The 25894-nt window shown below is 34.8% G+C and overlaps 1 protein-coding gene across 1 annotated transcript in view; it reads left to right on the forward strand.

The window, feature by feature from the left end:
* LOC128213720 (fibropellin-1-like) overlaps window positions 1-21194 on the forward strand; it is a 24557-nt gene extending 3363 nt beyond the window's left edge. Inside the window, exons 2-19 of the mRNA XM_052919743.1 lie at window positions 5421-5483; window positions 6638-6748; window positions 7164-7280; window positions 7841-7957; window positions 8599-8715; window positions 10003-10119; window positions 11244-11360; window positions 11856-11972; window positions 12507-12623; window positions 12802-12918; window positions 13405-13521; window positions 14696-14812; window positions 15739-15855; window positions 16211-16327; window positions 16510-16626; window positions 17553-17705; window positions 18127-18172; window positions 20445-21194. Of these exons, the coding sequence (XP_052775703.1) occupies window positions 5421-5483; window positions 6638-6748; window positions 7164-7280; window positions 7841-7957; window positions 8599-8715; window positions 10003-10119; window positions 11244-11360; window positions 11856-11972; window positions 12507-12623; window positions 12802-12918; window positions 13405-13521; window positions 14696-14812; window positions 15739-15855; window positions 16211-16327; window positions 16510-16626; window positions 17553-17705; window positions 18127-18172; window positions 20445-20757 (2207 nt within the window). The 3' untranslated portion in view covers window positions 20758-21194. The remainder of the gene's footprint in view (window positions 1-5420; window positions 5484-6637; window positions 6749-7163; window positions 7281-7840; window positions 7958-8598; window positions 8716-10002; window positions 10120-11243; window positions 11361-11855; window positions 11973-12506; window positions 12624-12801; window positions 12919-13404; window positions 13522-14695; window positions 14813-15738; window positions 15856-16210; window positions 16328-16509; window positions 16627-17552; window positions 17706-18126; window positions 18173-20444) is intronic.
* The last annotated feature ends 4700 nt before the right edge of the window (window positions 21195-25894 follow it).

A 25894-nucleotide genomic window follows, 5' to 3' on the forward strand; every position in this document is an offset into this window, starting at 1 on the left:
GAATCCTGTGAAGTTTCATTAAACTTTGGCTGGAAGTTTTAGAGAAGATGTTTTTTTAAAGCAAAGCAGGAAGTTGGCCATTTTGTTGTTGTTGTTGTTGTTGTTGTTGTTGTTGTTTATCAATCGTGACCCCTTGTTGTATTTTTTGAGTGTCACCCAGGGAAGCTTCCTGTTAAGATTCATTGAATTTGGATAAGTTGTTTCAGAAAAGATAGTTTTTAAAGCAAAACAGAAAGTCAGTCATTTTGTTGTTGTTGTTGTTAATCAATCGTGAACCCTTGTTGTATCTTTGTAAAGGGTCACCCGAGGAAGCTACCTGTTAAGTTTCATTGAATTTTGGATGGTTGTTTCAGAGAAGATGTTTTTAAAGCAAAACCGGAAGTCGGTTATTTTGTTGTTGTTGTTGTTTATCAATCGTGACCCTTTATGTATTTTTGTACAAGGTTACCCAAGGAAGCTTTCTATGAAGTTTCATTGAATTTAGACTGGTAGTTTAAAAGGATATCTTTAAAGCATAACAGGAAATCAGCAATTTTGTTGTTTTTGTAATTGTTGTTGTTGTTGATGATCAATCGCAACCCATTGTTGTATTTTTGTAGAAAGTCCCCCAAAGAAGCTTCCTGTAAAGTTTCATTGAATTTGGACTGGTAGTTTCAGAGAATATTTTTAAAAAGCAAAACAGGATGTCGGCTATTTTTTGTTGTTTTTGTTAATCAATCGTGACCCCTTGTTGTATTTTTGTAGAGGGACACCCAAGGAAGCTTCCTGTGAAGTTTCATTGAATTTGGACAAGTCGTTTCAGAGAAGATGTTTTTTAAGCAATTGTTGACGGACGGACGGACTGACGGACGGACGGACACAGACCGATCACAATATCTCACCTTTAGCACTTCGTGCTCTGATGAGCTAAAAATAAGTCTGCGATTTTCTGTTTCACATTACAGGTCAGCCATTCATGAATGGAAAACATATGTGAATCCCAAATTTATTGTTAAGACCACATTATATAAACATATATTTGAAAAATGAAATCTAAAGAAAATATTTTCTACGTAAGTTTACATCTGATATATGATTTCAGAACATACTAGTGTACATAATTGATGCTAACGTAGGGAACAAAGTTTTAATGGGCCTTGATACACGTGTGAATATTATTACTTGTATCATGATTATTATTAGTTTCATGTTGACATCTTGAACGCTGTTTCAATTATGGTCGAAATACTATTTAGCACGTCACCCCGACGACGCTGCCATTGCCCTGACCAAGGCTATGAAAATATGTATATGTGTTTTCGTAAGACAAATACAATTGTATGGTAAGTAATAAAACGCGATAGAACTATTCACAAAAGAGAGCGCGCCGTTGAAAGGATGACAATAAAGAGAACATGGTAGATATTTACAACTGTACCATAGAGGTGGCGTTCGTGTTATTGTTTTGTATCTCGTTAGCACGACCTACAAATCGGGATTATAAGAACTAGTTGCTCGTTAAAATTACTGATGTATCTCGTTAAAACGACAAATTATCTCGTCTAAACGAAGAGATACGTAAGTCGTTAAAACGAGATACTTGCGAGTTACTAAGTGGATAACGCGAGACAGCAAGTCGTTTTAACAACAACAACAAAACACAGGTATATTGCAACCTCTATGACTCCGTAATTTACCGGCCATTACAGTTCTGTTGTATGATTGCGATAGGTTTTAGTTTCCTATCTCAAAGATTTTGAAGTTAAATGGAACTGGGTTTAGCATACCGACATCTTGGTTCTTTCAAAGCTCACATCGAGGGCTTCACAAAAATTCATTTTTATTGTGTACTTTTTACCTCTCGAACACGCTGATGTAAATGAACAACGTGTTTAGCAGCCACTAAAAGATTTCAATGGTGAAGACGGACGTCACCCGTTGACACGTTTGTAGTGATAATTCAGGGCCATATAAATAACAAAAACAATTAAAATATTATGGGCTCGTCCGTGATTTGAACCCGGGATCTCTCTCACCAAAGCGAGAATCATACCCCTAGACCAACGAGCCGCACATACTAAAATTCTTATCTGATCAAGACGTCCGTTTTGCTTAAGGCGATATGTGGCATTAAAACAAATTATTCATGATCACCGTTCATTGATAAGAATATGGAACAACAACAAAAAAAAACTATAAATGAAAATAATGTTAGTGTAGTTTGTGAAATTCAACTGTCATAATCAGATTGTCGTCTGTGTGTCGTGTTTATATATGTGGTGTTTATATGGTTGTTTCTCGAGCAAAATTGTCGTTTGAGGTCTTGTGTCTCTATACAGGGCTCATATTTTAAGTTACGACTACTGGACTTATCCCTGTAGTTTTCCTGGTATTATTAGGATATAGGGTGGTTAAAGACAAAGTTCGTTAAAGGAAATAAGGATGATGATCGTCTATGAGCTGCATTTTACCATTCAGATACATTTCTATTTGAGGCTCTCGGAGTTATATTGTCTTGATTTCTTTTATCTGTCAATAAAATATTTTAAATCAAGAGTTCGATTTTGAAATAATTTACAGATAATAATAAAAGAAATTTTATTAGGAACTTGCGAAGGGTGATAAATCATGTACATATGATTTTGGAACTTACGTGTATGAAAGTGAAAATAAGTATACATCAATTTCACTAGATATGAAAGGACAATAAATTTAGTGCGTCATTTCTTTAAGAGATTAAAAAAAGCATTCATTATGTGCTTACGAGGAGGCTTAAGGAACACCTGTGTCGCTTTAGTTTATTAGGGAAGTTAACGATGTAACCCGAACGATTATCAGTTGTATATTGTTCATAATATTTGATTGAAAAGCTCTTTTCATTCATTTCGATCTTCATTTTACATCTGATACAATTGTGTGTTAAAATGGCTATATGGTTGGTCTTTCTGTTATCAGGTACGTTGTAAAAGTACATATTTATTATTATTCAAACATCGAAAGTTTAACTGCTCCAATGATTTTAAATATTTGTATATGATATGTATGATAATAATCATATGTATGATAATAATCATAATCATAATAAAGAATAAAAATATTTTTAATAAATGTTTTAAAAGTAAAACATTATAATATATTTGCAGTAACTTAAACAATCAAATTGATTTATATTAAGTTCTTCATAATCATACCAATTTACTGGCTTTTTATTATGAATTTAAAATCGGTGGTAAGATTCTTAGTCGCATCGGATTACATTAAGTCTTATTTCTTCATGCAGTTTTTTTGCAAGGCTTCGCCAAACTGGATTTATTTAATAACATTTAATTGCATGTAAATGTTTCACAATTTACAGTCATGAAGTTCTCGATAAATATCCAAATACAGATAAGATATACATAAAAAATAATCTATTAAAGTGACACACTTATTCAAAATCAATACATACACAAGTATAAAAAACATCAATTTTGACTATTAAACCTTTAACTACTTACTAAATTATGCATTTATGGAACATAATTACTGATAAACAAGATTGTAACCGTGTATTAAATAGCAGAAAGCGCAAAAATATTAAATTATTGGTGAATTTTTAAAGATTTACTGTAGTCTACTATAGTATCTTAAGGTAGAAATACCGTATTTTATGCTCATTTCTTTCAAATTAAACTCGGTATCCTTCATAAGAACCATTGATTTCTTATTATTAATGGTGGTAATTCTTAGTTGGGAGTAAGAGTGCATCTTTAAAGTCAATATGTAGTTTTAAATATTAGTTTAATATTCAATATTGCATTATTCAAACCAGTGCTCTGCAATTTAAATTAGCATACCACTATTAGTCAAAATAAGTTTTACCTAAACAATCCGGCCTGGGAAGCAATTAAAACGCATCGCTCACAGTATACGCCGGATTTCATCTTAGCTTAATCGTCAGTTTATTTCAAACGAAATGTTTGAACTCATTATACAAATGTTAATTACAGGGACAAATCCAATAGACTATCTTTTCTTTCTGTCTATGTGGCACCTGTTTTTCTCTCAGCGTGCTTGTTAAATTAGCGCAACGTTAACCACAGCATAACATGTCTCATCGCAATATATACGATCGAAAAACCATAATAAATATTCAAGCTAACTTAGTATATTACTCAAATGACTTCATGTAATTCTCCCAACATTCTTCTTTATTTCAAAGTTCTCTACTTATACTAACAGTTTCAAATACTGGAGCAAAGGGCAACACAGTCCTCACGTACTATATCACAACCACATAAATATTCAACCATTTATTTATCAAATGGCTTTCTCTACTTGTACAAACAGTTCCCAACCTTGGTGCAAAACGTAACACAGAACGCTAACTTTGCGAAAAGTGTATACTTCTTCCTTTCGCGTCAGTATGAATAATCGAATACGATTTTAACGTGACACTCGTATTCAAAATCAATACATACACATGTATAACAAACATTAATTTTGAGTGATAAACCTTTAACTACTTACTAAACAATGCATTTATAGAAAATATTAATGACTGATAACAAGATTGTAACCGTGTACATGTATTATACAGCTGAACATACAAAACTTTTAAATGATTGGTGAGTGCTAGAAGATAAGCTGTGATCTACTACAGTTTATAAGATAGAAAATCCGTGTTTTCAGCACCTTTTTTCCAATTAGACCCGTTATCCTTCATAGGAACCATTGTTTCCGACATGTGGTCTTCCTTTTTGGTATATTAAAACAATATTTTAATTGTGGTAGATCTGATTTGGAATCAGGCTGCATCTTTAACTGTACAAGTGAATTCCCGTCTTGCTGACCGTTCAAAGGCGGTATCCCCAACATTTATTAGCATAGATATGTTGATATATATGTAGAATGTTTTTGTTTTGTGGCGTTAATCGAATTATTGCCATGAACTACTATGTAAATCCAATTTTAATCAAATTTAAATCTTTAATATGTTTAGGTAATAACCAATTGTGCAATGTATATAAATTTATGTCAGTCTGTAAAAGAAATATTAAATACGTTTTACCACTGTCAATACATATATACTTACGTTACGTGCGAACAGCAATAAGAGTTACTTTAATCTTATCGATATCATATATGTTAAACACACGTCTCTCCCATTATCTTTTGCTCTAAATATGTGTATATTGCATGTTCTTTTTTTAAAATAGTCTCGTTTCTTATTATATATTTATTTTTCTCATATACTCATGATGTCATTTTATCATAAACAGGGTTCTTTGAAATTAACTTGTCAACATGTGTGACTCTTAACAAATGTACTGTTATGCCTTGATTGTGTGTCCCGAAACACATTTCTCCAAATGTTTTGCCTTTTGGACTTGCCCCTGTATTTGCCAAAATATTATAACAGTGTTAATACGCAAACACCAATAACGTATCCGTTATTTCAGTCCTCCTAGATTGTAATGCAGAGGAGCCGCATCTTCTTGTAAAACGAGGAGCTAGACCCGAAAGTAAGTAGTATACAAAAGTTAATTCAAAGTGAGGGGAAACAATATATGTAATCTGCAGTCAATTAACACCTTTACAGACGTGTTCACAACTGATCTGAAGTTGGGATGAACCGGGATGAGAGTCGATCCGTAACTAGTATCACTACAAAACTGACTGAGCTGGACTCAATAAACTCAAGAGATTTGATGTGCAAAAACGGCTAAATCATGAAAATGTAAAAACCCACAACGCGTAGGCGAACATGTGAAAAATGCGCACATTCTAGGGCACAATGCCGCAGCATTATATCGTGTTTATCGATATTGCAGCTTTTCGCCTTCAGATTTATATTTCCCTGAAAAGGCAAAAATCAGCCGCCTTATGTAAACGATGTACTTAGCCTTGTGCATGAGCTTTCAAAATGGTCCCCGTTTTTAATATAGAAGAGCTATCAAAGCGGGTGAAGTCAACCGACCACAATGCCATTTTTATCACTGCTTTTTAATACCTCCTATACAAGAATTATAAAAACTACTGATAGCTTGATATAGAATCCTTTCTTATATTTTATCCGCCAAATTTAATTGAATCTATTTGCTGCGTATCGTGTTCGTCTAAAACCTATCCTTTCCGAAACTTCAAGTGTATTTTAAAGAAAGGAACATTCAGTGTTCAAATATACAAAGCGGATATATAACACGAGGGGCAAAGTTTAACAATACTTTTTCAGGGCATGATTAAAACGTACAATAAGAAAACATGTTTATTGCTGTTTACATGTACATAATGCTATATATTTATATCGACAAAAAACTTGCATAACTTTATTGGTAACAATTATTTTTAAATCGTTATGGTTACATCTGGATATCCGATTTGTTGTATTTTAATAAATGTGGGACGACATCCAGTAAGGAAAAAGAAGCATGCTGCAGTCGAATGAAATCATTTTTTAAAATATATCACTTTTACGGTGATGATACCTTATATTGTACTGTTTAGAAATTAAAATAAAATGGTCCGACTATTTTTAAGGTATGACGCTGGTGAAAAAGAGGTGTATTCTTTAAAATTGTTGCTGTTTAGTTCACCGTTAAAACAATAATTTACGGAAATGTTCGGATAGTTTATTCTGTTACAACACCAATGATTAAAACATTTACACATATTTCAGACTGCTATCACAATTGCAACGGAGAACATGAAACATGCATTTACACATCGCAGACTCAGTATTATTGTCGATGTGATGTGGGATGGAAAGGGGAACACTGTAATAGTATAGGTAAAAATAGACTTTAATCATGACGTTGAATACTTTGAGAATGTTTCAGCTTGTTTTGTGGCTTCGTATTATGATAATTTTGACCATGGCAAGTACTTGCATGGAGATTTCTTTTACATGTTGCTTCATTCATGTATGTCTGTTGAGATATGTATTAAATATTAGTTTTTTAAGCATGTCATATTTTTGCCATATCTCTCGGATGTAGAGGGATTCGTTTGTGTATCATTGTAGCATAAACATGTATATAACCTTGTAACAAACACAAAAATTGTTTTAAACGCAAAAGTCCATTTATTAATTCATGAATGCCTATTAGTCCGATATGTTTAACGAAATCAGGTCGGTTAAATGCAGGTGAATTTCCGAATTATCTAACAACAATTGGAAAATATTACGATGTTTTTAACCTCAGACTGTTCCTACTCTGGCTACTGCATAAATGGTGGCACGTGCAACCCGAGTCCCGATCAAACAAACTACACATGCAAATGCGCCAACGGATGGACCGGAAACAAATGTCAGACTGTTGGTAGGAACTAATCTTTAACTATCGAATTTGTTCAGTATATCTTCTGTAATAGTATATATGAGCACAAAGTCCTTTTGTGAACACCATTTTATCGTCGCACGACATATATCGACACCATTACGTCGAAGGACTACTGGAACCTCATGGCCTACTTTAATAATTTGAAAAAAGTCGTTCCGGTTCCGTGGAGATATTAATATTACAGTTACTTTTAAATAGTATTCAAATATACTACATGTTTGTTATACATAAAGCCGAGATATGTTTATAGCATCAGCTAGAGGTCCTCTTCTAAGTGTGTTTATATCGCAGTCCTTGGGGCAGGAGTAGCTCTGCATACAACTTTTTAAGCAAAACAAAAACAACTTCCAAGATTGCCATATTCATAAGACAACATACAAAACAAAACGTTTATTCTTATGCTTGTTGTCAAATATTCCAGCGAGTAAAATAGTTTGTTTGTAGTCGAATTTCTTTGCTAATTTACGTAATTGTGACGATTATCAATAAGTATTACATACGCACATGCTGGAACATTTTTTTGTTTAACCTTCTCACAGACTGCTCATATGTCGGTTACTGTTTAAATGGGGGCACGTGCCATTTGACTTTGGGAGGTGCAAATCACGCTTGCACATGCGCCCCGGGATGGACGGACATCAATTGCCATATCAGAGGTAATAATAAGATCTGTTTTGATAAAACCATGGCTAATTCTTGATGATATTTTCTTCACCGTATTCTGCGCAGGTAACAAATAAGGGACCAAAAATGTAGCTTTGGTTAAACAGATTGCTTTGTTTTTTTCCTGTTTTTTTCTTTTAAATGAAATGTTGTAAATTAAGTGGTTAAACAAACGAGTACGTATGTGAGGAATCGAATTCATATTTTAATACTAAATCAAGTTAACCGGGGGCAAGCATGATAGGTCTTACAGTACATATAACTTATTGATATTAAACATAAACAGGAAACTTGACATCAAAGCTAGCTATGGCAGCAAACAAAATGGCGGCGCTTATGATACGTGAAAGATACTATCAAGGTTATATATTACTTCTTCATTTTTAAAACAAATATGTCGTATTGTGACATGATACTTGTAACTGAGAAATAAATAAAAAAAAAATAATGGCAATACCTGTTTCGGCTTGTCGCTGTCCAATCAGAGAACCTTCTGAGATGCCGGATACGTCTTTTGGAGAACTAAAGACATTCTGGTTACGTCCACTCCTTATCTCTAGGGTAACCGTTTAAACGTACATGTATCAGTGCCGCTATTAATTGTATACTTGATCACATTTTAAACCTGCTGTAGATTGTTCATACAGTGGCTACTGTGTCAATGGCGGGACCTGCAGTTTGAGTAACGACAGATCCAACTTCAGTTGCAAATGTGTGGACGGTTGGACGGGGTCTAACTGTCAGAAAAGAGGTATGCTCCTTTATCAAGTCTGTTTATATAAGCAAATAAACTTTAGCTGTACCCCCGTTGTTACAGCGGGGACTTATTTTAAGAGATACAGTGCGGAAAAATGTCACATATACGAATAGGAGTTTACTTTAGTATTATCTTTCAGTTAAAATCCAATCATACTTCATCAATACCATGTGACAATCAACTTAAAAAATCTCATTTTAATGAGTATGCATGAAGCAGGGGTGACATCTATTATTCCAATGATTTCGCATATTAAAAGTAAATATTCTTTAATAACCTTATAAGGTAAGTAGGCCACATCACATTGACAATAATACTGAGTCTGCGATGTGTTAATGCATGTTTCATGTTCTCCAATGCTGACAAATATTATTGTACTCGATGCGGACTCGATTCAATGCAGGCTTCCGCCAGAATGTTTTTCAACACGAAAGCATCTCTTACTTTGCGGAACCAATAAAACTGCCTCATTAAACTGACACTCTTATTTAAAATCGATACATATAACACATTAATAACAAACAAAAATTTTGAGTGATAAACCTTTAGCTTCTTACTAAATAATGCATTTATGGAATCTATAAATTTCTGATAACAATATTTTAACCGTGTGTTTAATAGCTAAAACGCAAAAATATTAAAGGATTGGCTAGTGGTAAAATATTTAATGAGATCTACTATTGTCTCGCAAGGTAGTAATACCGTGTTTTCTGCACCTTTCAAAATAAACTCGGTATCCTTCATAAGAACCATTGTTTTCGACATTCATTCATCCTTTTTTGTATATTTGAACAATTGTATTAATTGTGGTAAAACTTATTTGGGAGCAGGGACACATAAGTAAGGGTGCATCTTCTGAACCGAATTACACGCCCACTTTACACAACGAAGTATAGCGTACTAGTGTTCCGGGGTTATCAGACGATGGGACTAATGTTGTTGTTGTTGTTGTTGTTGTTATTTTTTTCTGTACACAAACATGTTTTTGTTTTGATTATTAAAGTAAAATTAGTTTAACATAATAATGCATAAAACCTATATTGTGCCCCGATCAGTTTTGTAAACGGGTGCTACAAATCATATTTATGAGACATAATACATATAGACTATCCAACGTTTGCTACAAGGCATACATTTTCAATCGTATGCAATAACATTTTTATCTAATCATAGTCAATGTTTAATAAGACAAACGCATAAGTAAATACAGTCTGATTGACTTATCCGCTTCGTTTATAAAATACCAACATTTGTTTAAATGCAGAATTAATCTTCTCATAGACTGTTCGTACCATGGCTACTGTGCAAACGGTGGCACGTGTCATCTGAGTTCCGACGGAGAGAGATATTATTGCAGTTGCGCTTCGGGATGGACGCACAGTAACTGCCAAACAAGAGGTATGTTAACCAAAGTTGGATATCCGCGTGTATGAGTGCAGAATATAAGATATTCCAGGGCCGGGAGTGTAAGATAGATTTATCCCAACCCGAGTGTAGGGTCGTAAACGAGGTTTATCGAGTTTCTAGTTCTGAAAAGAGTGCAGCATTATTTCTTAAATGGAGCGTGAAAACTGTTTTATGGTGCCATTTGAAGCGATAAATAATCATTTAGGGATTTTAAACACAGCCACAAGACAAAGTTTTCATGATGCTACAGACGACGGTCTTCAACATGGGAGGTATTTGTGTGATTTCAATAAAAAAAGAGTTCCAGTCACTTGTTTTATCTTTGCCCGTGAGCAAGATTATAAGTATCTTCCATGGCCGAGAGTGTAAGATAGGTTAATTCCGACCCGAGCGTAGGGTGTTTTGCGGAAACGAGGTTTACCGAGTTTCCGCAAAACACCCTGCGCGAGGGTCGGGATGAACCTATATTACACGAGCGGCTATGGTAGATGCCTTTTCTCCCACCTCAGTTCAACAAAATTAAGTAGAAATGTATTTTTTTGCTGGAACTCTTTTGTGCTTAGTGAAAATAATTGCGTACGGATATGCGATAATTCGTGGTTGTCATGGATATTCGCGCAGTGATTCAGAGTATGTAAATGGTCTGATTGGTCTTTAAATAGTTCTAAGAAGAGTAAAGCATTATTTCTTGAAAGGTGTGTGAAAACTGTTTTCTGGTGACATTTGAAGCGAGAAATAATTAACTAGCGTTCTAAATATTGCCACAAGACATGATGCGCTACAGACGCCAGTCTTCAACAAGGGAGGTAATTACAATGTGGTGACCATAAAACGAAGTTCCATACGGGCATTTTATCTTCGCCCGAATTTCTAGCATGGTTAAATTAATGGATCTACTTATCTGAGGTGGGAGAAAAGAATTTCCAGCATGGCCAAGATTTTAGATCTACTTCTCTGAGGTGGGAGAAATGAATGTCTATTGAAATTAAATGAGAAAAGTAGCTGAGATGTAAGAAAAACAAGAGAGTTAAAAAAAACAATTTAAGTCGATAGGCAACATCCTTTTCAAATCTTTATAGAAATTTCCTACTTGACCACATTTAAAATTGTTACAGATTGTTCGTACAGCGGCTACTGTGTCAATGGCGGGACCTGCAGTTTGAGTAACGGCGGATCCAGCTACATCTGTAACTGTGCGGACGGCTGGAAAGACAATAACTGTCAAAAAAGAGGTTGATTGAAAAAAACAAACTTTTAAAACCTTGAAAGGAAAATAACATTGTTGTTTTAATGGCGAATTATATATTCAAAATGTTAATTGAAGTCCTCCCCTCTCAACTTTTGAGCATAGTTCATACTAAGTACGAGTATATTTAAATGTATGAATATATTATCGTTTGAATATCTTGTCTGACTTGGCTTCGTGTGTTCCTTTCACTGCTTAGATGTGACCACTACAAAGCAGCAGTTGTCTGAATACAGAATTACATCTGCACTTTCTACAGTGTTTGGTTTGTGGACCAATCATATTATGATCAAATCTTTATCATATTTTAACATGTCTATTGTCTAATTGTTTTCATACAGTATGTAAATTATGCCTAACAGATTGCGCATACACCGGATATTGTATAAATGGCGGCACCTGCAGTCTAAGCGGTAATCAAAGTGACTACTTGCTGGACACTAATTAAACAAACGATATATAGACATCTTTTTTTTCGCAGACTGTGTAACGGGCAGCTATTGTAACAACGGGGCTTCATGTTCTGAAGTGGCTAGTGGATACGATTATCAATGTACATGTACCAGCGGATGGAAAGGAAGAAACTGTCATCTTATAGGTCAGTAATAAATACCAGGATTATCTGATAGTGTTTCTTTCTTTTTTTCTTTCGGTATTATAGAAATGCCTATGTTGATATGTTGAACAAAACATGAAAATGCCATAATACAAATGTATATATAAAGCGCTGACGCGCCAGCCGTTGGATTAGCGGCAGGTATAGTCATTTGGATCATCGCTTAGACTGCATATTGATTACTTAACTGGCGCCAACAAATCGAATCCACATAATAAAATAAGTATGCAAACATAGATATTAGACTAAACAAAAAATCTGTACATAAAAACAAACGTAAAAGTAGTATAAAAGCAAATAGTATGCAAAACAATCATGTATGACAAATTGAAAAAAATGCAACTTAAGTAATTATGACTTGAGTTCTGTCAAGTATTGATATAAAATACCTGTTCATAGCGGAGGCATGAAGGAGTTGGAAATTATTGTTTTTATATTTATTTATTAATTTATAGTATACACAATTTTATGTTAGAACATGAATTTCTATAATCCTAATTTCCATCGTTTTAACAGATTGTGCTACGGGGAATTATTGTGCTAACGGAGGAACGTGTTCTGGTGTCTCCAATGGGTACGATTATCAGTGTGCATGCACAAGCGGTTGGAAGGGAAGAAACTGTCATCTCAGGGGTAATTTCAAGCAATCGTTGTATAATTCTTTTTTATTACACTAATGTTGTAATGAGACTAATCTGACATTCGCTATTTGGAGTAAGACTCGAAAAAAGTATATGAATAAAGCGTAATGGTAAAGCGTAATTATCTTTTCGATAAATATCGTTCAAATATATCCTTTCTTTATTAATAGATTGTGCAACAGGAAGTTATTGTAACAACGGGGGCACCTGTTCTGAAGTTTCCAACGGGTATGATTACCTTTGCGCATGCACTAACGGGTGGAAGGGGAGAACCTGTCATCTACGAGGTAACTCTAATGCCAATAAATCGTTCTCAACAGCAATCACTGCAACAAATTTTTGAGGTGTTTAACAAGAGTTCTAAGCTCAACCGTGTTCTTTTACTTATTTGCAAAATATCTTACTACATGTGTTTTTTACACTTTGATTTTAATCGAACACTGTTTGGCAATTGTGTTATTGTCATCTGCAAGAGGTATATGAAATGATGAAAATAACCAAAAATATTCACGATATCTCTATTGTTTGCGAATAACCACGTGTACGTGCACGTGTTGCTTCCCGCACAATAAACTCTGTAATTGACATTGGCTGTATTTTACACAATCTATTTTTTTCACGTGAACAGATTGACTGACTGGTCAGACCCTCACACATTCGTATATATATTGCACGAGCATATACATACGTTTGACATGGTTATCTGTATTTGTGTCCCTCATACAGTGCTGAAGTAAGCAAACAACTATTTTAATATTAACGCATTTAAACAGACTGTGCGACGGGAAGTTACTGTAACAACGGGGGTACTTGTTCAGAAGTCTCCAATGGATACGATTATTTTTGCACGTGTACCAGCGGATGGAAAGGACTTAACTGCAAACATAGAGGTCGGTATATATTAAAAACTATTCACTCTTATTTGTTTATGATTTCCCACTCATAACGACGGATCCAACTACAACTGCAACTGTGTGGACGGTTGGACGGGGTCTAACTGTTAGGTAAGAGGTATGTACCGTTATCAATTATGTTTATATATACAAATAACTTTAACATACACCCTCGTTGTTATAGCGGGGACTTAAGAGATACAATGCGGAAAAATAGTCACATAAACGAGTAAGAGTTTACTTTAGTATTATGTTTCAGTTAAAATCCAATCATTATTTTATATTATTACCACTCATCGGCAATTACTGTACTTAATTCCGCTATACTTCATTCATACCGTGGGGCAATCGACTGACAAATTCTCGTTTTAATGAGTATGCATGAAGCAGGGTAGACATTTATTATTCCAATGATTTCGCATATTACAATTCAATATTCTTTAATAACAGTGTAAGGTAAGGAGCCGCCATTGCCCGAGTGGTTTTGACAGCTGACAAATATTATTGTCAATTCAATTTGCCGGTTCAATTCCGGCTTCCGCCAGAATATTTTTAAATGGGAAAATATCTGTTACTGCGTGGGTATCTGCGTGTTGTTGCTTGTCTTTGTTAATAAAAGTCAGTATGACTAACTTTCAACAACATCGTGCAAAAATGTTGATACAGTAAAATCTATGAACGTGTCGCTTTAAGCATGTCAGGCATTTTAAAATAGTCATATGCGGTTCCTGTAACATTTACACCGAGTTGGTAAGAAAAGTGATTAAAATCCAAGTTGCATTTCTAACCAAGTTTTAATGCCCTACCCAGGGGCGAACATAAGGATATTTTGTTGGTTAGTGGCATTATTTGTCTCCTTCAGTGTATTTGGATATACCTCATTTCTTCATGTTAAGAAGATCTAGGTTAACGCTAAGGTTACTGGGTTAGTCCCTGCAGTTTTCTGTTTTCGTTTGTTATCGTGATAAACGAAAAAGCTTTAAATCTGCATTATCATATGTATTAATATAAATAACGATGACAACGATAATATACAGTGAACGCGAAAGTGTATATATGAAAGCATGCATGGCAATTTATTAAAAATGATTGGTAAAATAAGCTGGTCTAAATGAACATGTATGTCTGTATGTTATTAAATAACAACTGAATTTTTTTCTTCAAACCTCAGACTGTTCATACACTGGCTACTGCATAAATGGTGGCACGTGCATCCAGAGTTCCGGTCAAACAAGATACACGTGCACATGCGCCAATGGATGGACCGGAAACAACTGTCAGACTGTTGGTAAAACCACTTTCTAATTGGTTCAAGGACTTCTCTTCTTGATACGAATGGTCAATCGTTTAACGTTGACTTGTAATGCTCTCCTTTCGTCGATAGCTACATAGCAAATGAAGTGACAGAACGATACGCTAATCTTCGGCTGAAATACACAATGTACTTATTTTCAATTCACTATCTCGGACTATTATGTTTAAGTTTTCCGTTTTTACACATTCAAAATAATATTTTAAATGTTGTTTTGTGAGTGTAGGGGGGGGGGGGGGTATTTAGATAAATACCAAAACCTTGTCCAGGCTTTTTCTAGGTAATGAAAGGTTTTATGGAAACCTTTATTATTGAAAGAAAATGCTTTGTTATTTCTCCAACTTGTTGAAATGCGTCTGTTCCAATTTAAAAGTGTCACCAGAGTTCGAAAAAATGTGTAAACCAAATTTTAATACATGTTTTATGGAGTCGTTAACTATTGAGGTTATTTTTTATATTTGGCTTGTAACATCAGCTTTTTGAGACTGAAGTACCCGGAGAAAACCTACATTTCCGGCTAAGTGACCACTTACTACACTCACATGCACCGGGCCGGGAATCGAACCCGTGTCGCCTTTGTGAGAAGCAAATGTACTCAGGACTGCGCTTACCGGACAACCCAACTAAACTTGATTGTTCACACCGAGGGCAATGTCCTACCAATGGTCAAAGTAATACAAGCAATGACCAGTCCAGTTATTTTTGTGGCTGCTCCAGTGGTTGGACAGGTTCCACGTGCGATGCAGGTAAGTCATTGAGTGCCAAAACATGGAAATACCAAACCGTAATTTAATTTACCAACACAATACTGCTGAGTTCAGTGCTACAATAATTCGTTTGAATTTTGCCAGAACTTTTATTTCTTAATAACCTATGAAAGGAAATGAATAACCTATTAACAGACTGTTCGTACAGCGGCTACTGTGTCAATGGCGGCAGCTGCAGTTCGAGTAACGGCGGATCCAGCTATACTTGCAGCTGTGCAGGCGGTTGGACCCGACCGAACTGTGAAACAAGAGGTATTTTGCATGGATTTATGGTAATAATCGTGAACATATAATATGATGAGTGATAATTGTTAATTATTTTGAACCCGTTGTTACACATTAGCGTATTTTACAATACTCCGCTGATTTGAAATTACAATTTTTCACTTTTAAAATAAACACTAATAAGGTGGTGATTTCTGCATCACTTATCATCAGAGTATCCTGTAACCTTTACATATTCCTAATATTTTCCCAAACACCAGTTTAAACATTTGTTAGACAGGCAAACATGATTAAAGATAATATCAATACAACACCAAAAGTGTGTCCTTATATTTATATTAAGTTTCAATACCATATTGTAATTAAAACCTTTTTCTCAAAGACTGTACGTACAGCGGCTACTGTGTCAATGATGGGAACTGCAGTGTGAGTATCAAGGGATCTAGCTATACCTGCAGCTGTGCAGACGGATGGACAGGCGATAATTGCCAGACAAGAGGTTTGTGTGAACGAAAGCTTTTAATAGTTGCACTGCAGTAATGCAACTCGCACGCATTCAATCTAACTAAAAACATTAAATTCTGTAAAGCTTAATGCTAAGCAAGAAAACACAATTTCTGTATCTCCTTTGTTTTAATACTATACAAACATATACAATAATAAGTACTTAATTTCTCCTAGACTGTTCTTATGGAAGCTACTGTGTAAACGGAGGAACGTGTTATCTTAGCTCAGACGGCACAAGTTACACGTGCTGTTGCTCTGCAGGATGGACAGGAGTCAACTGTCAAACAAGAGGTGAGTGTAATTATTTAAAACAATGCTGATGATTGATAGAGTGCTGAAGAACGAGTTCTAACGGTTAGCCATAGTGCAACATCATCTTCCAGTCTCTATAATAAAATGTTCATGCCACATTAAATAATGATTGAAAGAACAAGTTTTAAAATCAATTTTAGTTACTTCCCTTGGATCAAATCTGAGTTTGAATCAGTAAATTATGTAATTATTCTTACTCGATCTTATATTTTTCAAATGTCTTCAAAATATTTTTTTGTAAATAAACACAACACCTGTTTTTTGGGAAATGGCAATCCTATTTCCGGCAAAACCATGTTCCAATTAATTCAAAATGTAAAAAGACAATATAATGCGGAGAATAGACGGCTAACAATACAATTGGCGTCACATACTTTGTGACAGCTAACCATTTTTGCTGCGTCTTTCCTCTTTTTCATTTGTTGCGACGGCTTTTAACGCTGTCGGCATCATAGCCTTACAATATTCGCAGCGTCACTTTATCTACCTTAGTTTGAGAATGCTTTTTTGACTTTATTGGCAATTGTAATAAAGCATAGTTTGTATCAGTGAATAGTTTGTTTTAGTTGCTTATTTCCTTATGGCAAATCGCGTTTATGCTTGAAAGTCATAAACATCTTTTCTCTCATGATGGTGTTGCGTATTGAATACTTACGACAAAAACTACATAAAAAAGTTCAGTAATCAAAAGATTAAACATAAACCCCGTTTAAAGGCGCAGGGTAAACGCCAAAGACATATAACACAGAAACAAAAAATCACAAACAAGAAACATGCACGAACAGCACAGTGCATATATACTATAAATAGACACTGGGTATGTCTATCAATGATTGTTAGGTACCGGCTTGGAACGGTCAGTACAATGTAACACTTATGCTGTAAATGTGTCACATTACTTTCAGATTATGGAGATGAACCAAAAGACAATGTTTCTACACAAGCACCTACTAACAATGAGGATTCGATTATTTATTCCGTTGTTACGCCGATTGCCGTCGGTGTTGGGCTTGGCTTGTGTGTTCTTGGTGGTGGACTGATATATTGCAAGAGGACAGGTATAGCAGTATAATCGGTCAGAGATGGTGATATGTAGTTAATATGATTATATGGATACCCAGAAGATATCCAATCTTGTTTTACCGCTTGTCCTATAAATGTATTTGTACTAAAATAAAAAAAATGGACACATAACTACATTTGCCATATAGAGCTTAGTATCACTTACACTTTTGCAAAGCCTTGTAAAATTCATCAAACTATTTTGTTCTCCATTCATGACCGACGCAGTCGCATGAAGAATACAATCCTCTTTACTGCTGCCATGGTTAAACTCTGGTATATTGTTATTGCTCTTAATATTTTTACAGTGTATTTCTTCTCGAAATAACTAAATAAAAGTTATTCCTGCAAACGCCATACCATAGTTTTTGAAAATAATGTGATTCTTATAAAGTTTCTTTTGCTTTGTCCCGATAGGTAGACTCTGTTTCTCACATCGACCCGATGGAGCAAACAAAGAAAGGTAGGTTTATACTAAACAATACACTACTAAACACTGATTAGCAGATATTATAAGTAGCTTCCAAGGCCGTGAGAGTAAGATAAGTTCATCCTAACCCGAACGTATCTAACACGAGCGGCTATGGTAGATGCTTTTTCTCCCACCTCAGTTAAACAAAATAAAGTAAAATTATTTGTTTACGCTTGATCTCTTTTGTGCGTAGTGAAAATAATGTGCGTATAAAAATGTGATAATTCGTGGTTGTCCTGGATATGCGCGCAGTAATTCATATTATGTAAATAGACAAATCGTTCTTTGTATAGTTTTGAGGAGTGTGAAGCATTATTTATTTATTGGAGCGTGAATAAAATATTATGGTGCCATTTGAAGCGAAACATAGTTAATTAGGATTTTAAACATTGCCACAATACAAGCTTTCCATGGTTCTACAGACAAAAGTCTTTAACAAGATTTTATCTTTGCCCTTTGGCAAGATAAGAATTTCCAGCATGGTCAATGTTTGTATCTACTTATCCGAGGTGGGAGAAAATCCTATCTTACGCAAACGGTATGATTATATCAGCCACAGGCATGGTCAAAAGAAATTGCCAACGTGAATGGAACAAACAAACAGTTTCTGCCGTGTGTGCTTGGAAGAAAGTGTATCGTTATTCATACTTTAGTTTATTTTATGTTGCAAGAAAAAACGTAAGACAAGTTGGATTAAAAAGATCTGGCATTTACTCTTGATCTTTCCGGTACCATTGTTTAAGCAACATATGGAAAAATAAACTTTAAATAATGTAGAAGTTGATACGGTTTCTCCTTTAAATGAGGAACAGGAAAATCATCTATTGCTATTGAACACAGTAAATCCCTTCAATGTTTACCAGTTTATAAGAATTTTAAACAAATTACCTTTGTCAGGTTTTCCAAATATAAAATGGTTTAGCCCATATATTTCAAGTATTTCATTTAATATTTTTTCCAATCATTTTATGAAGTTTTAAACGAGTTTTCTGTTGTTCTTCTTTTTTTTGATGGTTTTTATTTCATATTATATTTAGTGTTTCATTCTTATGACGGAACATAAAAGTCTTTCAATACTTTTTGTCTGTGATATAATTCCGATATTTTGTCTGTGTTCATGCCTCTTTTTATCACACCAGCCATAACAAGGACCACAATAGAAATGAGGGATAGTTTGTCTTTGTTGTGATATCCTTTATATGGATGTGTGTGGCATGGTTCTCTGAACTTATATGTGTTTCAAATTTTATTTTTACAACATGCTTTTTTTTACAACATGTTGTTTTAATTACATTTATGTTTGCATCTTATACTGAAATATATCCATCCATCCACCCAAAGGCAGGCAGGCAGGCAGGCAAGCAGGGAGGCAGCACACTTGAACAGAAGCATCACCACATGTTCCCATATTAAGTTTTCATATAATTAAAGCAAGTACATTTGAACAGATGCATGACTACATGTTCCAATATAAAGTTTTTATATATTTAAAGCAAGTACAATAGCCTGCTTGCCTGCCTGCCTGCCTAACTACCTACCTACTCCCCTACCTACCTACATACCCACCTACCTGATTACCCACCTACCTGATAACCTACCCACTCAGATATTAAGTAAATCCAAACATTTGACCCTGCTATAAATGCATTGAACTCCTTTTAATTTCCATCACATAATTACGTCCCTTGAATACCGTCGTCTGTAGCATCATGGAAACCATGTCAAGTGGCAATATTTAGCATCCTAATTGATTAAGGTAAACCTCGTTACCACATAACATCCATGGCTCGGGTTAGGATCTATCTATCTATCCATCCATCCATCCATCCATCCATAAATCCTTTAATCCATCTACAATTATTCATCATTCCTGGATACTGCAATTGTTATTTGTATATATGTCGTTACAAGTAGTAACCAATGTATAGTTTTAAGACATACAATACGATGCTAAATCAAAGCCAAGCAAAAAAGTGTTTGCGTTACAGCCTTGAAACAACTAGTAAAAGCAGTTTGCTTGGAAGTTGTTTGGACAAGTGTACGGTTTATGGCCATAACCTAGCAACGCCCTGCAGTTGACTCGTGTTCCAGAGAACTCGAATTTCATTGACTGTTCAAAATTAATATCCATTCATTTCTTTCGTTCAGTGTCGTTTGGGACTAAATCTTGTGCCTCTAAATTTGCTTTTGTTTTTTAAGTTTTGACTACCGGGTTTGTACCATTGAACAGTTTTGTAATGCCAAAACCGTGTTTTTCTTTCAGCGACCAAACCAATTTGTCAACTATGTCTAAAAGGGACGAGTGCAAGGATGACGATGAAGAGTATACGACTATTGACAGATATGATAATTTTGGAATGAGTCTCAAGGCCGTTTATAATCAAATCGAAGACATAAATGGCGGTGAAATGGATACAAACAATTCAAAAACGGACAATTGCGGTACATATTTGAAATTGGGAAAGAGAAAAAGCAGGTCTGATGCAAGCAATGATCTTGATGGCTATCAATACTTGAATTGCGAACAGGAGAATGAGGGAGTTGTTGTGTATAACAACTTGCTATTAAATCCCTGATATATTTGCTAAAAAACGGATCATCATTATGAGACTGTTATCGTTTTTCGCTTTACTAAAGGGCGATACGTTTTCCATATATTTGTTAAGATGTTATCTATAGCATCACTTTTATTTTGTTGATTTTTGTAATATCATTATTAATACTAAGTAAGATTTCTTAACATGGTTGTGTCTGTAGTTCTATTACATACATGGTTACAATTATAGAAGATGTCTTCTGCACGTGATCGAAAAGAAAATACCAGGTTATATTCCGGATGATACAGAGTAAACTTATTGTGTCTTTGCTCACCCCTTCGGTCAAGATATAATAATGTTATTTGTAAGTTCAGTGTATACTAATTTCCATTAACTCGATTATGACGATTATTTTGAATGATGATCTAAAACATGTTTATATTTGTTTCGTAAGGTAATGCCGCTGAGCTCCAATAAATCCCAAATTAAATACCTGATGCATGATGCATAAAGTTACTATAACATTTACACACTAATAAACCAAAGATTGCCCTTAAGTTTACCTCACTGATGTCAAATTTATATTTCCAAAATAATATTTCGTTAAATTTCAGGAATATTATTTTGCGATGTCACGAATACATGTTAAAAAACCTTGATTATGGTTTGCTAATTTTAGATAATATTTACTGAGAAATGTTATTTTCCAAACTGATATGCGATGTTTGTGATAAAACATTGAACTTTCCTTCAATAGCAAAATTCGTTTATAGGTGTTTTTTTTATAAAAAAGTTAATTAGGCAAGTTAAAATTAATAGAAACATATTTGCTGCGTTGCAAGTGCTAGATCTACAGTAAGGAGCGAAATTTTAATGAATTATTAGTTGATGGATTAGAATTTTACAGTTGTAATCACACATTGGCAACTAGATTTCGTGTGTGTTTTTATAACATTCTCAAATCCTGCGTGTTATCATTAGAACAAGTTTCATATTTTTTTATGCTAGCTAGACCCCCAGAACAAACGAACATTTCATGATAGGCAAAATGAAATAACCACTCTATATATGATTAACATGAGCATCACATTAGAACATAGATGAACTTATTAAGGTGTAGGTTCTCTTTTTAAAATGTGCATGCTTTTAAATGTGCATTTGACAACGATATTAAATATTAGCATTTGAAAATGAAACGAAATGATCATTTTTATATCTTTAAGAAAATAATTGTGTAGATTATTTCTCTGGTGCCAGTGTTCAAAAGAGACACCGCATACTTCTGCGCACTATTAGGTTGTATATTTGTGCAAATGAATCTGGTAATCAATTGCTTAGTTTGCTCAAACCATTTCGGATGTATGTATTTTTCTCGAGTAACATGAGATAGCTCGGGTCATTCGGGTCACCCAGGTAGGTTTACTTGGTAAATCAAACCGAAGCTCCTGATTCTCATTTGCAACTCTGTCTGATTTCACGAGTCTTTGCTCATGCCTTAAATGTCAATGTATCTTATAATTAAACTAACATGTGGCTTTACTAAAAAAATCCCGAATCAATTTTTAAGCGCCGTACTACATATATGTGTATTGTTTGTGGGGACATGCGTACCAAATCTCACACGAATACATTTTACGGTTATAGTGTTGTCATCCAGGTTAAAACGTTTTCAAGAAACCGCAGCCGACGTCGCTCAACTTTTTGTGAACAACGGACAAGCTAAGCATTCGCTCAGAAAATGTGTGTTTAAACAACCGAGAATTCGGAGGTCAACTGAGAATTAAAAACGTCTTATTTCAGAGTTGGAAGTCCGGTTTAAATTCGGTTTAAAATCCAGATGACCAATTATGTCAAATACAGTTTATAAAATTGCATCTGGTTCCATTGCAAACAGATTAAAGACTGTATTAGATTTTTTAGTTGCAAAAGACCAAACTGGTTTTATAAAAGGAAGACATATTGGTGAAAAAACTAGGCTACTATATGACTTGATGAAATTCACTGAGGATAATAATATACCTGGTCTGTTAATGATGATAGATTTTGAGAAAGCGTTAGATACTTTGTCTTTTAGTTTTATTAAAAAAACTTTTTCTTTCTTTAATTTTGGACCAATGTTTATACAGTGGAGTTTTTGTTTCTGAATAACACTGAAACAGAATCACAAGATTGATTGTGCTGCCAAATCAAAAACATGTTTGCCAAAACATTTAGAGCTGATTCTCACAGATATACCGTTTTAACAACTTTTGTTTCGCTTGGAATGAGCAAATTTTTGCGTAAATATCTGCAAACCAATGGTAAAAGATTGCTGACAAAACATCAGATCGCAGATTTCATATTTACTTCGAAAATTAATGTTACTAACGGTTTAAGAAAAGTGCATAAAACATCAATGATTTAACTTAAATAGAAAAGTCTGCGATTGAACATTTTGTCAGTAGTCTTATATAACTGGTTTCCATGCATTTTCGCAAAGATTGGATGGTACCAATCCAAAACAAACAAGAGGCCCAAAAGGGCCTATGCTCTACTGGCTGGGTTTGTGTGGTCAACATCACTGTTTTCGAAAAGAACCAACTCCTTATGGGTATTTGAATACTCAAAACTGAAGACTGTATCATATTCGCAAGCATTTATTACAAAATAGCATTTTTTATACTATCGAGGCCCATCAACTAATAATTTCAAGGCCCATAATCCAGGAAACCTGGGCAGATCAGGTTTTCGAAAGGAACTGAGCATTAATGGATATCCAAATACTGTACAAACTTCATCAAGATACAATCAAAACTGATGACTGTATTGTGTTACCGAGCAATTGTTTACTGATACACTAATTTTTTTTAATATCAAGGCCCATAATTTAGGCATGCATGGGCGGATCTGGCTGGTTTTCAAAAGGAACCAAGCTCTTATGGATATGTAGATACTGTACAAGTTTCATCGAGATACAATCAAAACTGAAGGCTGTACCGTGATAACGAACAATTGCCTACTGACACACTGATTTTGTATACTATCAAGGCCCATAATCTAGACACAAAATCCGACTTGATTTAAACATATTTTATTCAATATAATTTATATAAAATATATCTTTGAAACAACGCGAAACGTAAGTCGTTAAAACAAGACACGAAGTAGTTTTAACAAGTTACCAAGTGGTTTAAACAAAAACAAAACACATCTCTATGCCACGGTTATTTACCAGCCATAACAGAAACATGTGTTTGATTGCGATAGGTTTTCGTTTCCCATCTCCAAGAATTCAAAGTAAAACGAATCTGTGTTCAGCATTCCGACACATTGACACTCTCCCGGCTCCTATCGAGAAAGACTTCACCAACAAAACAAAATTTCATCGTGTACCTGTAACTCCCGATGTGGTATTACACTGACCTAGACGGACGTAACCTTTTGATACTTTTAAAGCGGTGATGAAGGAAGTTACGTAAAACAAATAAAGGTAAAATATTTCGGGCTCGTCCGGGGTTTGAGCCCGGGACCTCTCGCACCCAAAGCGAGAATCATACCCCTAGAGCAACAAGCCGCACCAACGTGTATGTAATCTTCTTATCTGATCAAGACGTCCGTTTCGCTGGAGGCGATATGTGACATTGAAACAAATTCTTCATGATCACTATTCATTGATAACTATAAGGAATAACAATAATTTGATGAACATGTGCAGTAATATGAGTGATGAGCCTTATATTTTTAATACAGTAATAATTGATCAATTGATAAATGAGAGGTTATGGTCATGCAAACTAGCTAAATCTCTCCAGTAGGATCGTGTTACAGGACACTCGTGTTTCACTGACAATTTCAAGGTGGTTATCCGTTTTTGATGAGTCTGTTTGTGGTGTCTGTCTTCGTGTTTGTGGTGTCTGTTTTCATGTTTGTGATATCTGTCTTCGTGTTTGTGGTGTCTGTTTTCATGTTTGTGGTGTCTCACTTCGTGTTTGTGGTGTCTGTCTTCATGTTTGTGTTGTCTCTCGTCGTGTTTGTGGTGTATGTCTTCATGTTTGTGGTGTCTGTCTTCATGTTTGTGGTGTCTGTCTTCATGTTTGTGGTGTCTGTCTTCATGTTTGCGGTGTCGGTCTTCATGTTTGTGGTGTCTGTATTCGTGTCTTTGGTATCTGTCTTCGTGTTTGTGGTGTCTGTCTTCATGTTTGTGGTGTCTGTCTTCATGTTTGTGGTGTCTGTCTTCATGTTTGTGGTGTCTGTCTTCATGTTTGCGGTGTCGGTCTTCATGTTTGTGGTGTCTGTCTTCATGTTTGTGGTATCTGTCTTAATGTATGTGGTGTCTGTGTTCATGTTTGTGGTGTCTGTCTTCATGTTTGTGGTGTCTGTCTTCGTGTTTGTGGTGTCTGTCTTCATGTTTGTGGTGTCTGTATTCGTGTATGTTGTGTTTGTTTTTCTAGCAAATTGTCGTTTGGGCCCTTATGTCTCTGAATAATAAACACTGGGCTTGTCCGTAAAGTTTTCATTGTATTATTAGGAAATAGGATGGTTGAAGTCAAACCTCCTTACAGGAAATAAGGACGATGCTCGTGCATTGACAGCACTTTTCCATTCATTGTTTTTTATTTAAGTCCCTGCCAGTTATTTTATCTTAATTTTTGGTATTTGTCAATATATAAATAAAATCAATAGTTTGATTTAAAAGTGATTTAAGCAGTAAAAGAAATTCATTGGACTTTCGCGAAGGGTGACAAATATGATCTTGGAACTTGTATATCTAATTTTTCTACGATATGGGTGGCCAAATAATTCCGTGCGTAATGTATTTAATAGATCAAATTTTGCATTGATCGTATGCTTACGAGTACGCTTTGAGAACACATTCTTTAAATCTGTCTTCTGTATTCCATTTGTCCTTCTTTTTTATCTTTACATCTCCAGAAAGACAGACATGTATTTATACCATTAACACGTAAAGACATATAAAGACTTCATGTTACATTACAGTTAAGGATATTATTTTGTAAATAATCTCGTATGTAGATTTGTTCAAGCTCTTGCTTTATTTTTTCTACTTTAGTTTGTAACAATGAACGATGTGCATTGAATTTGCAACAACTCAAAAACCCCACAGACAATGATAAGTCAGTTAAAAACAAATAGCCAGAGGATACTCAGATCGTTCCAGATAAGATCTAAGCAGGGC

The sequence above is a fragment of the Mya arenaria genome, chromosome 13 (assembly GCF_026914265.1).
Source record: "Mya arenaria isolate MELC-2E11 chromosome 13, ASM2691426v1".
NCBI classification, from domain to species: domain Eukaryota; kingdom Metazoa; phylum Mollusca; class Bivalvia; order Myida; family Myidae; genus Mya; species Mya arenaria.